Raw genomic sequence first — 19,211 nt, 5'->3', positions numbered from 1 at the left:
TTCTGGACATGAAAAAACTTAATAAAATGGCCACACGGCGGCCATATTGGATCATATCACAAAACAAATCAATGTGCATGTGTATGACATACATGTAGGTCAATGTCCTTGTACCAAGTTTGAATAAAATTGGTTGAGATATGCCTGAGTTATGGCTCTGTACATGAAAAAATCGTAACAAAATGGCCGCACGGCGGCCATATTGGATCGTATCACAAAACAAATTGATGTGCATAGCTATGACATTGGTCAATGTCCTTGTATCAACTTTGAATAAAATCTGTAGAAACATGCCTGAGTAATGGCTCTGTACATGAAAAAAATCGTAATAAAATGGCCGCCTGGCAGCCATATTGGATCGTATCACAAAACAAATTGACGTGCATATCTATGACATTGGTCAATGTCCTTGTACCAACTTTGAATAAAATCAGTTGAAACATGCCTGAATTATGGCTCTGTACATGAAAAAATCGTAATAAAAATGGCCGCCTGGCAGCCATATTGGATTGTATCACAAAACAAATCGACGTGCATCTGTATGACATATGAAGTAATCCTTGTACAAAGTTTGAATGAAATCGCTTCAGGCATCTCTGAGATATCTGCGTGAACGGACGGACGGACGCACAGACGGACGGACGGACGCACGCACGCACACACGCACGGACATGACCAAACCTAGAAGTCCACCCGGACGGTGTCCGTGGGGACTAATACGAGCGTTGTTTTATTCACACTGTGTCAAAACATGACATCTGATTGCCCTGTCAACACAAATCCAATGATTTTCTCTGAATAAATTTCATACAATGAAGTTAACATCACAAATAAAAGACATCAATGTCGAAATTATTTTTCAAAATAATGTACCATGGGAAATTTCCAATATACAGTTCCTCTGAAATGAAGACATTTCACCACAGATGTTATTTACACAACCACTTGACTTTTTGTAGAGGGGAAAAAACTTCAAGTTTGCAGAAGCCACAATGGGGAAAAATGGGGGACAATAGTTTCAAATCCATGTGTGATGTTCAGAATATATAGAATTGTTCACGGTTTTCAAGATTACAGCATATAAAATTACACTGCAATTATCAGATTATCATGAGAATAGTTGATACAGTTTGGCTGAAGTATATAGTTACCAGTATACCGGTATGTCATCCTATGGGATTTACTTATCATGCAAGGCTCCCTAACACAAACAGCGTAGTACTCCAGAAGTATTGATGGTGTAGTCTTCAGGTGAAGACTTATCTATTCGCCTAGTTACAAATCATGTCATGATAGAGATATTTATAAACAGATTGTGTTGGTAGCCTTCTTTAGACACAATCTTTATTGACACATAACTTTGGTCTTGGCGTGAACTCTGTAATACTAGACACATTACAGTCATGGTACTTGATGTGATAAGTACACATATTGAAGGTATGGCTCTCCAGATTGTTGCTGACAGAACTGGAAATTCAAGCACCAAGTTCATGCAAGGTCACAGATCTTTCAAGGTTGAAAGTCGTTCAAGGTCATAGCAGTTAAATGAGTCAGGTTGAACAATGATGGGTGTTATCATGAGTTTTAGAAGGCACAGAACAGATCCTTGTACAAGGAGTTTAATTGTAACCATACTCTGAATACAAATATTGAACAAACATTATTAACAGAAAACAGCTTGTTTAAATATCCTACATTTGGGAGGAGCAGGTATGTCTAAACCCATTATCGCAATACTGTTAAAATAATACTTGTACAAAACGTTGCTTTTGAGGGATAATTATACGCATGTTGGTAACGGCCTCTTTTAAGTCTATCCATTGCCTCAAAAGCTGACCCTTCAAGGAAACAACTTTACAAATATGAATATTTCATCAATTTGACTGTTGTGTTCAGAATATAATTTGTGACACTAAAATGCAAACCATGCATTTTTGTCTCTTCTGTTCAAATTCATTTAAAGGTATACAGTCACCTGTAATCTAAATATGCCCATATATGGTCAAAGTGGCATTCCTTGGTATTCAAAATGCCCATGTGAGGGCGCTGTTTTTAAAAAGCGGCCAACCGCTTAAAATCTGTGATTGGTTAGATTTTTTCTTTCCATGGTAACTGTGGCAAAATTGGAACAGGTGACAGTATACCTTTAATTGGCACAATATCAAGAGCATACACTAAAACCCTTTCACCAATGGTGATTGTGGACCTATTCATAGGGCACTCGGATGAATAGGTTAAAATATCCACAGACTGCTAACAACACAATACTCAGTATTTTCAAAAAACTGAATAAAACTAAAAGTTAAAAATCTTGCAAAATATAATTTTCCTTACAGTGACACACTGACAATAAACTGATTGATATCTGCTGTTCTTAATTAATGTACAGTGCCTTGGGTTCAAATACAAAATATCTATTTACAATCTCCTGGATAACTATTATCACCATCAATGTCCTGGTACTGGTAATAAATTCAAACATGAAAAATGAAATTATATTTTCTTTCTACGCACTATTACTCAAAACACCAATATTGAATTCAGTTGATACATAGTTACATTTTGTATTCTTAAATATCTAGAATATCTGGACACTTTGACAATTATTTACAATTATTTTACAGTTTCAAAAATCTTTCATATTTATTAATTTTCACTGGTTAAAATGCTATTTGCATTGGTTGTGTACTACAGTACTCTAATAGTCAGGCATATCGACACAACACACTAGTATTACACATTACAGGATAAAATGTGCGACAACCAAAAAGTGCAATATAAAAATCTAAAAGTGATACTTTACATAACAACATTTCATATTTGGACTATTTATTGTTGTGGACAAATAAAAAAAATAGTTGCCACTGCTTGGATAAACACAGGAAAAGCATACGTTTTAAAGAAGGTATGGATTTTCAAAACTTATGAATTAACTCATTTGATAGAATTGAGCAGATGACAAAAACACCAAGATTGAAAATTTTGGTTGAAAAATAATGTCCAGTGATTTCTTTATAAATGATATTTGCTTTCTTGTGCTTTTTTGTGTCTGAATTCTTACATGAGTATTTTGTTGACTCTGACAAGTTTATTTATCATCAGTTCACAAGATGATAATTACACAAGTACTTGTTCAGACAACTGTTTGTATCAATTACAATGTGTCATCGTGGACCAGAGTAACACTACTGAACTAGGAAGAAAAGTTACTGTGCTAAAATATACTGTGGAATGTGGTAAGGCATTTGTCAGAATTCTACTTTGGACGCGAGTCGTGGACAGACTAGAGAAAACTGCGATAACTCAAGAAAAAACAAATGTTTTTGGTAATGTAGGATTCGGTAAGTGTGTCTCTAAACATAAACACCACAATAGGATTCATGGACAGATTTTAAGGTAGAATGTGCGGAATGGATAGATATGCAGAATCTAAAACTTTAACATCTTTTTGGCCTACCAAGTGTAGGGCTCATTTTGAATCTTATGAAGTAAATAAAGTTTTCACAGGCTTAACTTTGTGATAATCAGGAATTTCATACCCCATAGAAGTAACACAAGGATGGTGACCATTTTGATTTTCAACATTTGTAAATATTGGCAACTCGTTTTTCTAGTATCAAAATTTGCGTGGTGACCAAAATTTGTATGGTTATCCTCAATTTTTATTCTTGCTTTAAAAAAATGGTTGAAAGTTTCACTGAGGAAAGTTTGAGCAAAAGTTTAAGTCTTTCATTTTCAAGGTGCTGACTACCTTAAGGATAACCTAGACACATCAGGAAAAGTTCACAAACACAGTGTTGGTAACACAAGTTTTGTTAAGTGTGTAGATAAACATAGCCATCAAAGTTTATCAAAACGACGTATCATTTAAAACTGACTGTTTTGATTCTCCTGGTGTGCTAACTTATCCAAAGGACTCAATCCTGGCAATCATCCAGGTTTTGATGTCTAAGAAGAAAAATGAGCTGAAACGATTTCTTGAAAGTCAAGTCTCTGTAGAGGTAGAAAGTCTAATGTCGCATAAGTCATGCTGTGATCTCTTTCTGGATTCACTGTCTTGTGTGACAAAACAAACAAATATGCAAATGACCTAGCAAATATGATTGTTTCAAAAGCCACAGCTTGGAAAACTGAGTACACTGAGAAGAAGTGATGATATCGGAAAAGAAACTGAACCATTGTCTGAGCAAAAAATCAATTCTATCAATTCATGTTAAAGCACATCTTATCTTTGTTGCAGTTACACTATCGTTGTCAATTCATATTTGTGGTAGAACGAAATTTTGTGAGTGCAATTTTACCAAAACACTGAACATTCTCAATCTTACTAATAAACAAATATTCTTATGAAAGAAATTGTACAAGGCTAAAATCATAAGCTAAACTGAGATGTACATCAAATAAGTTGTGTAAGTAAAAATACCGAAACCATGTGAAAAAAGTAAATGTCCTTTGCAAACTTTGGCAACTGTTCATATTTTCACATCAGTATTTCACATTGATCTACTAGTAATTTTTGTTCCCTACAGTCATTAAATAAAACCTGTGAAATATATGTGTGATATTTTTAAAACAACTTTGAAACTAAAATATCAGAGAGCTCGGCTAAGTAAGTTAAGACATGGACATAGGGCCAGGAAAGAATGACACAAAATTAGGACTACACAACAACATTTTAGCTTACAGCACATATCTAATTCAAGAGCTAGATATTTGCTAGACCAAACACATTAAGTTTACAAATACGTTTTTGAAGTCTAAAGAATAATTGACTACAACTAGAAACATGAAATCTCTACTTCATGACAATTTTTCTTTTTCTACAATTCAGAAAAACGGACGGGATTTTATTCCTTTACACCTCAAGGAAGGAGGAAAAGACATTTTGAAAGATATGAAAGTAATACAATTTCAAATATTGTAAATGAACAGTTATTGCTTACTTGCAAAGCAAGCAACTTGTCAATTTTAGACCTTGCAGTTAAAAATATATGATTTCTTTCTCTCTGAATGTCTTGGAAATTCATCTAAACATTTATGCCTCAGACGTTGCCGAGGGAGAGTTTGATGTGGTGAAAATATTGTGATCCACTTTGTGATTTGCAGTTCCATTATCATTGTTGTTACGTTTCACATCATTCTGAAAGAAAGGAAAAGTAAATTGTTGTGTCAGTAGATGTCTTCTGAGAGTTCGTCAAAGAAAAGCTTTCAGTAAATTTAAAATACGGCAACTGATTTCTTGAGCGTTAAGAAGAAAATATCCCATGAGAATGGCCCACAGGATTACTCTGATCAAAATAAATAAGTACCGTAGCATAACTTCAAGCTAAATGAAACAAGTGTTCAAGTGTTAACTCTCTCAGAGCTGAGCAGTTCTGATTTTGTTTTACTGGTATGTTGATGCGCCCTCTATGGTGAAGCTGGGTAAGGAAAGGGTCGTGATGCCTGTGTGACAGTGCATAGCTGACACTAGTAAAAATTTATATTTCTTGCTGTACCAGGGGGCTGAGACAAGCTTTGCTTTGTTGAGAGCTCGCGTACGCTTAGATGGGCTTGGTACTTTTATCACAAATGGTAAGCTGAAAGAACTTCTAGCTTGCTAGCCATACAATGAAGCAACTTTAAAACTTGTAGGTCTGCCATATATATTTGTTAATCACAGTCACCTGTTTTCTAAAATTCCGCTCTGCGCTTACACGCCCAAAGACGCGTGATACGCCTGAGAAGAACAGTTGTATATACACACTTCTATGGGGCAGGTAGGCGCAGAGCGGAATTTTAGAAAACAGGTGACTGAGTTACGAAACAACAGACTATCATACAACACCTCTGCCATTTTAGTTGTAATAAAAGCCATGCAACTTACCGTGCCATTTGACATGTTACCGCTGACTGTGAAGAGCTCTGTAAAGTTGGCATTAGCATGGCCAATGAAGACATTGGAGTTATAGGCATGATGGGAAAAGCCATCAACGTTTTCACTCAGTGTTCCATTCGGTGTATGCAGTGCACCGATCTGCAAGACAGGGAATTGTAAATGTACAAATCATTAGTCCATCATTATACACAATACTCCTGAAGTTAAGCAAACTACCATAGCTTTGCTCATTCATTGTTTCTAAATAGAGATCAAGTTCACATCAAGGTACAATTTGCCTAGGGTACAGATATTCAGACTCTCAAACTATAATTTTTTTCAGATTCACCACATGTGAGGGTTCATTTTAAAGCTCTGTTTTAATTTTCGAAAATATGAAGTTTTATTTTTCCCATAGAGTTGACACATTGATGGCGGCCATTTTGAAATTACATCATGAGAACAGTATTGGGCAAGCTCTTGAAAATAAGAAAATAACATTAATTTTTGTTACCTGGGAAGTTCTGACGTGATATGGAAAGTTCTTGTTGGCCGCTGACGGTCTCGTAATAATCTGCAATAGAAAAAGACATCACATAGTTATTTCCTCTTTAAAATATTTTGATTTGTATCAATTATTAGAACCATTCAAACAAGCAGCCTTGAACACACAGCAATGTTCACACAATACAGTAATGCTTCCTTGATACACTAACAATATATGTCTCTTGACATTCTCATTATGTATTTACAAAAGCAATGACAAAAGACAATAGTACTTTTGATAGTAAAGATTCATACTTTGTACAATACTGTTCTCATACTAGATACATATTAAAGGGATACAGTTGTCAGAATCACGCTCAAAGGTCGTGTAGGACACATAAGACCAATGTAAACACTTTATCCAAGGTACGATGGTGATTGATGAAAGTTAAAACGTGTCTGTCATACTCTGCATCTTGTAATTTAAATGTTGCAACTATGATGATGAGGTGCATCTAGATATGGTGCATGAAATACATTGTTTGTAAACAAGAAACTTGCACAGGCTCAGTTCTGACGACCGTTTCCCTTTAAGGTAGAATGCGACGCAGGGGTAGATATTCAAAATCTTAACTTTTTCCAATTCTGTTTTGGTCTACCACTTGTGGGGGACTTATTTTGAGTGCATAAAGTTTTCATCGACTTAGTTTTAGAAAATTAGGAATGTTATTTTAACACAGGGATGGACCAGAACATGCAATGATGGGCTGATAGAGCCAAATCCTGAATCCCCTTGACATCATCCACTGGGGCTAATTACACAATCTTGCCATGTAATGCATTACTTAAGGACACATTAAAACAGGAAGTGTAAACTTACCAGAAAGAAAAAGAATGCCAGAAGTGCAATTGTGTGATCAATGGCGTTGACAACTTTTTCCCTGACCCGGTCTCAGTCAGAAAAATGTAACAACTTAGCCGGCTATTGAACCACTCTTTTTTGGGAGTGGAGATTTAGCCGAGCGGTTCTGTCTATGGCCTCTCAGCTAGGCGACTGATGCCGTATGTTGTGGGTTCGAATCCGATTGAAAACTAGCCGTATTTTCTAACCTGGGTTGGTAACACTGCTGGTGGACAGAATTGTCCCCGAGGTTATCGTTCGCCCAGTTAAAGCGATGAAATTCGTTTCTTCGCTTCGATAAAGTGTGTATGTGCGATGTATGATAGTGAGCATGCGTGCGTGAGTGCTTCACGAACTCTACAACGTGTTGAGCGGTCTCAGTCAGAAAAATGTAACAACTTAGCCGGCTATTGAACCACTCTTTTTTGGGAGTGGAGATTTAGCCGAGCGGTTCTGTCTATGGCCTCTCAGCTAGGCGACTGATGCCGTATGTTGTGGGTTCGAATCCGATTGAAAACTAGCCGTATCCCCACTTGTTAATGGGTACTTTGATTACAAGTCCTAAGAGACGATAGAGTCCTCTTCATTAGTTAGGTCTGTGATAAAAATACTTTGATACAGATGGCACTCAATGGCCAAGAATGAGTTCCATGGTGGTGAAAATATAAAACCAATGTAGGCCGTCCTCCTAATTATGAAAGGTCATTAAATGAGTCAATTAGGAATTAATCGACAGGATGTTACCAAATATTTTCGCATACTATCCTAACACTAACAGATTATCACCGGCACCATATTCCATCACGGTAAAGTTTGATGCACTATTTACAACACTATGAGATCAATATCTGTATCAAGTTTCATCAAATTTGATACAGTATTTGTGGATATATCACTCCAATTAGGAAAGTTCATTACATATACAATGATAATTGATTAAAATGACACTGATAAATGTCTTTTTCACTGTTAAAGCAATGTGAGCTTAACATCTGTACCAAGTTTCATGAAATTTGATGCAGTATTTCTTGACATATCAGCCTAATTACAAAACTTCAGTAATTGACAAGATACTGCTACATGCCATGAAACAAATTAACATGCATATGTATGAAATAGGTCATTGTCATTATACCAACTTTGAATTATACTGGTGGAAATATGTCTGAGTTATGGCTCCGTACATGAAAAAAATTGTAACAAGTCATTTACAATGACATAGTCCCCACTTGTAACAGGAGTATTAGTCTTGATTAGGCAGGGAAATGTGGTCATTAAAAACTATCACTGGAGTGTATATGTTGAGCTCTATGGGCACATAGGTCTATATTGTTGTTCCCTATTTCAAACAAATGAGGCATGTCTAAGTTATGGTTCTAAATCGGGAAAAAAGATCAGACCTCTAGCTGTATAGGCCAGCCAAGAAATACATATGCGCACAATAATTGAGGTACATGTACAATATGTGACATCTTAAGGTCTAATATCCTATCAAAATTGAAGGGTATAGAACTTGTGGTTACTGAGTTATGCATATATATGTATAATCAAGGTAAAGGGTCATCGAGGTCACGTGACATTTTGAAAATAAAATTGTGTTGCTAATTAATCCCTATATGCCAAAAATCAGACCTCTACTTCTATTCGCTTGTCCAGAATTAGATATGTCCATAATTAATGAGGTATAGCTTTTGTTGTCACAAGGTCTCCCATCCTACTAAATATAAAGGACATAGCACTTGTGGTTACTTATTTATTGACATAAACGTATATTTTAGGTAAAAGGTCATCGAGGTCACATGACATTTTGTCAAAAAATTTCTATCCTATAGTTATCCCTATACACCAAAAATCAGACATCCAGCTCTATTGGCTTGCTCAGAATTAGATATGTGCATAATTAATGAGGTACAGTACGTGGCGTCATAAGGTCTCCCATCATACCAAACATGAAGGGTGTAGCACTTGTGGTTACTGAGTTATGGACAAATACGTATATTTGAGGTCAAAAGTCACTGAGGTCACATGACATTTTGTCAAAAAATTTCTATCCTATAGTTATCCCTATATACCAAAAATCAGACATCCAGCTCTATTGGCTTGTTCATAATTAGATATGCACATAGTTAATGAGGTACAATATGTGGCGTCATAAGGTATCCAATCATACCATATATGAAGGTTGTAGCACTTTGGGTTACTGAGTTATGGACAAATATGTATATTTGATGTCAAAGGTCACCAAGGTCATGTGACATTTGTCAAAATGTCTGAGATATCTGCGTGAACGGATGGACTCACGGATTGATGGACGGACGGACATGACCCAATCTATAAGCCCCTTGGACTTCATCCTTGGGGACTAAAAACTGTGTCACTGCACCCTTTTTGCAATATGAATACGATGAGAAACTAAATTTTTATTTTTCTTGGCCTTATACATGGGAGTCTATGGAGAACTGAATTGTACATGATACATGGGAGTCTATGGAGAACTGCCTTATACATGGGAGTCTATGGAGAACTGCCTTATACATGGGAGTCTATGGAGGTGTAAATTAAAAAGTCCTGTAACACGGCCAAATTTGATCATATTGTGAAACAAATCAACATGCATCTGTATGGGGTAGGGTACTATCCTTGTGCACTAAGTTTGAAAGAAATTGACCAGGGCATGTCTGAGATATCTGCGTAAACGGTCGGACGCACGGACGGACAGACGGACATGACCCAATCTATAGTCCCCCAAGTCAAAAATAAACAAGACACAAAATAAATGGACATGTAAGCATTGGTGATTGGTATCAAAACAGCAAAACAATTCACAACTCGGCAACTCTCTCTCTAGATCTTTAGCCAATCAGCAATACAATGACTTACCTTATGGACTGAAAATTACATTTCAATCTATAAAATGTAAATACGTTGCCATGGAAATGTGTGAGTTACATCAATATGCATTTGTGACTAAGTTCAAATTACAACAAAACAATTTACAACCTTGTAACTCTATCTGTAAGACATCAGCTAATCAGTAATACAATGACTTACCTTATGGACTGAAAATCACATTTCGTCAATAAAATGCAAATATGTAGCCATGGAAACATGTGAGTTACATAGCAATGTAATGAAGTTGTTCCTATAAATGTCCCAATTGTGTTTGTGTAAACAAAAGAACTTTGCATTCAGTCAAAATTTGTGAGATTAGAAAATGTTTGACTTCAGAGAAATTGTACTTTACAAATTGACCTTTGACTTAGTTTATGTTTTTGTTTTTCTACTAGGCTATCCGATAAAGGAAAGTGTCCTGGAAGTGTTTGGGAAAGGATCAATGCCGGAACAGTTTAACTGGGCCATGGGAATATACATAAAGAACAACGGTCAATGGGTTATATGTGATGAAGAGAATCATAGAGTTCAGGTTATTGATCCAATCAAACTCTGCTGTGATCTCATCTTACAATTCCATGCATTCCCAAATCCATTTGATCCATGGAATGTCACAGTGGATGAAGACAATGACCAATACTTTATGAGTGATAGAGGGAATGGCCAAGTTGTGGTGAGTTCTGGACAAAGCAAGATTTTAAACTGTTTTGGACGCAAAGAAGGAATTAAACCAACCGGTGTCTGCTTGAGTCCTGATGGTTTTATATTCATTGGTGACTACAAAGGATATGTGAGAAAATATAATAAATCTGGTGAACACATTGCAAGAACTGAAAAAGGACAAGTCAGTCTGCCCTCTGGTCTGATTGTGAATAAGAAATGTATTTTTGTATCAGATTATGGCAGGAATCGTGTTCATGTTTTGAATCACCAGATGCAAAGTATAAGAGACATTGGCAAGGGACACTTAGAGGATCCAATGGGTTTGTGTTTTGATCACCAACAAGATGGCATATATGTTTGTGATTACGGTGGGCAAAGAGTGGTTCACTTCAATTGTGATGGTGAATTTCTCAGCTATAAAGGTCAAGGTCAGTTAGAGAAACCACGTTTCATTGCACTGTGTAAGGATAATCCATACAGATTAGTTGTAACACAGGAATACTGTATTAAACTACTGTATATATAAGCAGACATGACACCACATCATGTCAACTCAGCAGGAATATCTCTAGTGAAATCTACAAATTTTCTGACAAATTTTACACAACTCATTGCAACTGGCAGGCTGCAAATGTGTATTTTTCAAGATAATTTGCATATTTTGCATATTTAATTACTAATTTTTGGATCAAACACACAGTTCTCACAGCTGTGTAGAATTTTGGACAGACCATTTCATCTGACGCCCACAATTTAGTAATTTTTTTAAAAATTTTAAGTTGTCTAACAGCAACCTATTGCAATTTTTTGTGAAATATATATGTCAGAATAATTTTTTGACTTTCACAGATGTGTGCATGAGTGTACAGAAACATACATAGAAGCAGACATGACAATATCACATGTCAAGTCTGCAGGTATATTTCTGGTGAAAATCTACAACTTTCAAGACTTATTTTACACAACACAATGCAACCTACACATTATAGTGGAATTTAATCTTTCTGATAATCTTTACATGTTGAGTATTTTGAGACAATTTTGCATCAAAAGGTCACTTTACCCTTGTATCTACCGATAGGATAAGATTTCCCTTGAAATTCATCCTCTGTCTTTGTGTTTTCAAATTTTTAAACAAGTGACCAAGCGGCCAATATAGCTCCACTGTTTTTATGTAGAAAATAACTATTTTTGACACATGTTGATGAAGAAGGTGGGAATCTTTAATAGCTCAATGCAGTGGCCAGAAAAAAGTGGCTAAAATTAGCTGCAAAAATACACATTGAAGATTTCATCATACTTTGAATATATCACATCAGATCATCCCTAAGAACATGTCAACCAAAGGTATATGTTGAGTAGTTTTTTGAGAATAAAGTTTTCTGACCAAAAATGGCAACAATTGCCCCCCAAAATAAAAATTGCAGATTTCATCATAATTTCAAAAGATCAAATTTAGTTCATTTATAGAAACCTGGATACCTATTTCAAAGCTGTTAGACCAGTACTTTTTGAGAACCATTTTTTGACCAAAAATGAAAAAAATTGCCCCAAAAATTCAAAATTGCAGATTTCATCATAATTTCAATAAATCTCATTTAGTTCATCTATACAAACCTGTATACCAAATTTCAAAGCTATCAGATGAGTAATTTTGGAAATACACATTTTTTGACCAAAAATGGCAAAAATTGCCCCCAAAATACAAAGTTACAGATTACATCAGAAATTCAATATGATTCATTTAGCTCATCTCTAGAAACCTGTATACCAATTTTCAAAGCTATTAGACTAGTACTTTTTGAGAAACACATTTTTTGACCAAAAATGAAAAAAATTGCCCCAAAAATTCAAAATTGCAGATTTCATCATAATTTCAATAAATCTCATTTAGTTCATCTATACAAACCTGTATACCAAATTCAAAGCTATCAAATGAGTAATTTTGGAAATACACATTTTTTGACGAAAAATGGCAAAAATTGCCCCCAAAATACAAAGTTACAGATTACATCAGAAATTCAATATGTATTTATTAGCTCATCTCTAGAAACCTGTATACCAATTTTCAAAGCTGTTAGACCAGTACTTTTGAGAACCACATTTTTTGACCAAAAATGAAAAAAATTGCCCAAAGAATTCAAAATTGCAGATTTCATCATAATTTCAATAAATCTCATTTAGTTCATCTATACAAACCTGTATACCAAATTCCAAAGCTATCAGATGAGTAATTTTGGAAATACACATTTTTTGACCAAAAATGGCAAAAATTGCCCCCAAAATACAAAGTTACAGATTACATCAGAAATTCAATATGTATTACTTAGCTCATCTCTAGAAACCTGTATACCAATTTTCAAAGCTATTAGACCAGTACTTTTTGAGAAACACATTTTTTGACCAAAAATGAAAAAAATTGCCCCAAAAATTCAAAATTGCAGATTTCATCATAATTTCAATAAATCTCATTTAGTTCATCTATACAAACCTGTATACCAAATTCCAAAGCTATCAGATGAGTAATTTTGGAAATACACATTTTTTGACCAAAAATGGCAAAAATTGCCCCCAAAATACAAAGTTACAGATTACATCAGAAATTCAATATGTATTATTTAGCTCATCTCTAGAAACCTGTATACCAATTTTCAAAGCTATTAGACTAGTACTTTTTGAGAAACACATTTTTTGACCAAAAATGGCAAAAATTACCCAAAAATTACAAAATTGCAGATTTCATCATAATTTCAACAAATATGATTAAGGTGATCTGTAGGAACCTGTTTACCAAATTGCAAAGCTATCAGATGAGTAGTTGTGGAAATACACATTTTTTGACCAAAAATGGCAAAAATTGCTTCAAAAATACTAAATTACAGATTTCATCAGAAATTCAATATATATTACTTCGTTCATCTATAGTAACCTGTATACCAAATCTCAAAACTATCAGACCAGTAGCTTTTGAGAAATTCATTATTTGACCAAAAATGGCAAAAATTGCCTTAAAAAAGCAAATTTGCATATTTCTGCACAATTTGAACAAATCTGAAATAGATCATCCCTAGGGACATATGAATCAAATATCAAAGCTATCTGACTGGTAGTTTTGAAGAAGATTTTTAAAATTTTTTCACCAAAAATGACAAAAATTGCCTTAAAAATAAAAATATGCAAATTTTCCAAGATTTGAACAAATATGACTGAAGTCACCCTAAGTAAACTGCATTTCAAATTTCAAAGCAATCCGACAAGCTGTTTCAGAGAAGAAGATTTTTTACCAAAAGCACAAAATGCCCCAAAAATACAAATATGCAAATTTCACCACAATTTGAACAAACTTAAGTGAGGTCACCCCGAGTGAACTGTTTATAAAATTTCAAAGCAATTGGACTTGCGGTTTCAGAGGAGAAGGCAATTGTTGACGGACGACGGACGACGACGGAAAATCAACCTATTTGATAAGCTCCGCGTCGCTGACAGCGGAGCTAAAAATGATCGATAACAGATATCGTTCTGTCGAATCAAATTACAACTCATTGCAATGTGTTGTTAAAACTTTTCAAAAAAGTTGACAATTTTTCACAGATGTGTGTGCACAGAGACGTACCTTGTGATTCCGATGACTTTGGCGATTCTTTAGATCCAAGTATTTCTAAAGATCGGGTATAGATTCCGCAGTTGAGTGGGATTTTGTGAAGAGACAACTGACAGCGACCAGTCAGGCGACCGGCCATATTTCAACTGAGCTACAACGGTATCGGCAGTCAAAAGGGGGCGCTATTAATGATTGCGCTAACAGAGGGCGCTGGGCACTAGCAATGAGCGAAGTATGCTCGTAGTGTAATTTGAACATCAAATGTTTAACGAGAAATATGAAACGCATTATGAGATAAATCTTGTTATTACAGATTTTATCCATTCTTACTTATTGGACTAGTTGATTTTGTATCATCTATTCGGGGAATGGAAATTTAGTTCCATGTTTTATCTCCGAGAATATACTTAAATAATAACACATGAGAGCGAGGGCAATATCACGATTTATTGCCTGCCCAAGGGATGGTGGTCATGATCGAAATACTGATTATGCCCGAGCCGCAGGCGAGGGCATCATCAGTATTTCGATCATGACCACCAGCCCGAGGGCAGGCAAAAAATCGTGATATTGCCCAAGCTCTCATGTGTTATTATTTTTATTACACCGAACAAGCAAACATGCAAAGGAACAAAAACACAAAGACTTCTTCGAGTACATTTCGCCTTCTGAGTCCGGACCTCAGCGTAAAATGTTGTCAGTGCCGTGTCTAGGGTTGCTACTTTAAAAGTTTGCCGATCTCCTCGGTGGGGTATCCAAATTTGTTGCTAGCGTAGTCGCTGAACACAGAAATTGCATTCCTTGTTGCCATTTTCGTTCGTTTGCTGTTTACTTGCATCAAAATATCATCTAACTGTGCCGGTGACAGCTCTGCATGACGTTTCGCAGCCAAAAGTTGCCAACTGCAAAGTACAACAAGCGAACGACAATTTGTTTTGCGCAGAAAGGATGCGCAGTAAGTAAAATGACGTCATCCATGTAATATCAAATGCAGAGGGCATCATCAAGTTCGCAGAGGGCATCATCACATTCGCAGAGGGCATCATCACGTTCTTTTACATGTCACGTGAGTCGTGTTTAACCAATGGCAGTGCACGCTGAATGAGTGAGGTGTAATAATTAATTATATTACAGTATTCGATTCCGCAGTTAAATGGTTGATAATCTTCCCCGATATCATTTTACAGGAATAAATTATTACTTGTGTAAATTGTCAATTATATAAACTTGAACTTGGAAATTGATTTGAATCTAGATAGTTTCTATGTAAGCAGGAACAGTTTGACTTCTGAAAAAATGAAATAAAATGTAGAGTGATTTTACATAAAATGTCTTTTTGTCAATTTATGGGTATTTTATTTCAAGGGAAGTGGCGTTCTCAGTGTGATTTTGGAATCAAACGGTTTCTTTTCCAGAACAGGTATCCCATCCCGCCTTTGACAATAACAGTTAAACAAGTTTCCTTCAACTTAATTTGAATGATGATCGACTGCAGAAATAGCTTACAATCGAAAATGGGAGTAAAATATAAATTGGTCGGGACTAATCTTCCAATATACAAATATATTTGTATGACATTTCTTTGTTTCATACTGAATTACTACTGGATTTTCTGGTTTTGCAAGTATATTTTGACATCTTTCAGCCAAATTACGGAAACTCAGAGACGTAGTGGAAGTAGTCACGCATGCTAAAACAACAAATCAGTCATTGTACTGTATTTCAGAAAGAATCAGTATATCCCATTGAAGTTGTCAATGGAGCACGGGAGACCACAACAAATTTTAAAATAAATCACAGTTTAGATGTAGATATTGGAAACTCAAAGTAAGTCGGTCACTATCCGTCGGAGAGTCTGAATGCACGGTACGATGTCGAATTAACGCTTCAATTTGCTGAGGGCATAAACAATTGGACTAGAAGCGGCGTAGAGTGACTGTGGAGTGTGGTAGAACTAGAACTGATGCACCTGTTGCGTCCGCTACCGCGCGAGCATATCACTATTGAACTTGTTTCGGCAAGCACGCCCTCTTCGTCCTATATTGTTTTTCTTTCGAAGTCGGACGTCCACGGATACAAGCGCGAGTGAAAATCTGTCTTTTCTGTACTTTCATTCTAATAAATGAATTATGTTCCACTCCATTCATTCATTAATGATGGATCAGCCAGAGGTGGCAGCTTTATTACAGACAAGAAGAGGAGAGTATACAGTACACATTATACCAGGGTGCGGAAGCAAATGGCGGGAGCAAATGAAATGAAATACCCGCGTCACCTGTGCATGCCGTCCAGGAAAAAACCTGAGGTAAAAACCTAAGATAAGGGAATTCTCTGGAAACCTGTGTACGAAAACAATGCATAACACAGGACCATGGGGTGGTGTCGGACTTCACCACTTGTGTTCATTCCCTAAATACGTAAAACAAAACAGCATCTTTTTTTTTGGGGGGGGGGGGGGGGGGGGGTTTCATGATAACTTGGACGAACCCGTCTGTATACGTAGGCTGCTGAAGTGTCTGGCTTGACAGATTATCTACTTCCTAACTTCCCACTTATAGCGCCGTAGCCACGCCCACACATTATTTATCAATGCCACGTGTCAAATTCGCGTATCGTGAAGCAAAAAAGATGGTTACATTTGCAGATTAAACCGACATAAATTCACCATCCAATTATCCCAAATTAGTTCCAGTCGTGTTCCCCTCATACCATATATTTTCAAAACGGAGAGACTCTAAAGTTCAGAATGGCAGCAATAGTACTCGAAGGATAAAACGGGTGTATACTTGAGGCAAACAACCTCAATTGGTATTAATGATAAAAATTAATTTAAATCAAAGACTTGATTTTATTTTCTGAAATGTAATATTCACCTTAAACAAGAGAATGAATAACGACTTCTATTTTCCATTATCTATGCTCATTCTGAAATCGCGTGGGTTGAAAGACTGAACTCAAAAAGGTGATTGAAAACATGATTAGCAAACTTAAAATGCCTCTTATTCAAAATGCAAGAACTTCATTGCCAAACAAAAATTATAGTCATTTTATTATACAGCAAAAGAACATTATGTGAAAATTTCAGAAAATTTGACCCTGCCAGACTGGAGTTCAATTCTTTGAAAATCTTTAAATTCGGAGAAAAGAGAAGCCACGAAATCGGGCGATTTGCATACATTTGCATAAATTAACACTTCTTTATCACACAACTTACGACTGCTTGACAAGCTTAAGGTGAACTCAACCATTTTCTAGAGTCTATGACTCAACCAATGTTTTAATTTTGGGTTAACAAATTAATTAAAATTGAATGAATATTTGCAAAAGAAGTAATTTTGAGCAATAAACGCTGAGTAAACTTTTTACTAAGAGGCTTTTCCGGTGGTACATTTTATATGCAAATAATGAGTATTGCAGGAAAGATTCATGAATGTAGCAAAATATACGAATCACCTGTTTTTTAAGTTTTCAAGCAATGGCCCAATGTAATTTGCATATCTCAAAATCTTGTTTTATTATCCTGATGTCCTACTTGTTGAAAGTGAATACACTGTATTATATTTGTATGTTTACTTTCTTCTCCCAATGGGCACTTGTGAAGATGTCTAATAAAAAATAGTGACAACATCACTGTTCGCTCCCATATAGTTATCAAAACAAGTCAACAATTGTATGAAACATGGACATACATATACAGACAGACTGACATACACAGACTGGCACAGAGTGATGAAATTGACCCCAAGTGTGCCTTGGCCCATGGAGAGTGATAAAGATATAACAAACAGCTGAATGTAATGATAAAATAGTTAAGTATAGGCCTATACAGGCACTGAGAGTGAATATGTTACAGCAATTTGATTAGTTTCTTTTTCTTTTCTACTTCTGTGATAATATTTAAGACAATCAATCTGCAAGGCAGTTTATGTATTGACAAATATGTTATCTATTACAAGCACACAGTAAACTGTTCTTGATTTTTCATTTACAATATTTGACATAGACTGAAATACACAACATGCAACCAATGTTTACACTTTGCCCATACACCAGATACATGGAGAAATTTCAACATAAAATCATCAACTCAGAAACCCTACAGGAAAAAGTAAACATTGTTTTCTTCCAGAACAGCTGGTACATCCACATCTGGAACAACTTACAAACTTAACCAATTACACAAGGATGATGACACAAGAGATAAAGTTAAACTGTGGTGAACTTGACTATTCCTTTCAAATCCTTACCTAACTTGACATCTTAAACTAAAATACACTGCATGGTTAATTGTGCACAAAAATACATCGGGGAGGACCATTTGATAAGGGATGGTGCCTGGAAGATCGATGAGGTACATTATCTTTTTTATCCGATCCATTGTACATTCTTTTTTCCCCACTCTCCCACCTTTTCATTTGTCAAACCTTCTCTGGCTGAAATTTTTATTGGCATTTGTTTGGAATTTTTTCAAAATCTGCCAGAATTTTTTTACCGCATTTCAACACCAAATACAGTTTACCATATCAAATGCTTACTAAATCACCACATTATATACTCTTAGTTCCAGTAGGTATAAAATTACCAAAAAAAAATCTTAAAAATACAAAATGAAAGATATCCCAGTAAAACTGAAAGTTTTGCAAAGTTGCCCCAAAAATTCAAAATTCCTGATTTCAACTTTATTTCAATATAATTTATTAACAAAAACCCTAAGGACTGGTTTACTAAATATCAAAGCAATCAGACTGGTAAATTTTGAGAAACAAATTTTTTGACCAAAAATGAGAAAAATTGCCCCCTTAAATACAAAA

At 35.5% G+C, this 19,211-nt stretch overlaps 2 protein-coding genes across 2 annotated transcripts in view; one reads left to right on the top strand and one right to left on the bottom strand.

Moving 5' to 3' along the window:
- LOC139130142 (RING finger protein nhl-1-like) overlaps positions 1 to 12,689 on the top strand; it is a 36,389-nt gene extending 23,700 nt beyond the window's left edge. The window contains exon 4 of the mRNA XM_070695866.1: positions 10,532 to 12,689. Within this exon, the coding sequence (XP_070551967.1) occupies positions 10,532 to 11,325 (794 nt within the window). The 3' untranslated portion in view covers positions 11,326 to 12,689. The remainder of the gene's footprint in view (positions 1 to 10,531) is intronic.
- LOC139130261 (transmembrane protein 145-like) lies at positions 716 to 8,039 on the bottom strand. Its single transcript, XM_070696013.1, has 5 exons — positions 8,021 to 8,039; positions 7,224 to 7,294; positions 6,372 to 6,431; positions 5,867 to 6,016; positions 716 to 5,140 (listed from the first exon to the last, which is right to left on the bottom strand). The coding sequence occupies exons 1-5, from the start codon at positions 8,037 to 8,039 to the stop codon at positions 5,036 to 5,038; spliced, it is 405 nt and encodes a 134-aa protein (XP_070552114.1). The 3' UTR covers positions 716 to 5,035.
- Positions 12,690 to 19,211: the final 6,522 nt, after the last annotated feature.

This window comes from Ptychodera flava, chromosome 3 (assembly GCF_041260155.1).
Source record: "Ptychodera flava strain L36383 chromosome 3, AS_Pfla_20210202, whole genome shotgun sequence".
NCBI classification, from domain to species: Eukaryota; Metazoa; Hemichordata; class Enteropneusta; family Ptychoderidae; genus Ptychodera; species Ptychodera flava.
This window is presented reverse-complemented; position numbering and strand designations above follow the sequence as displayed.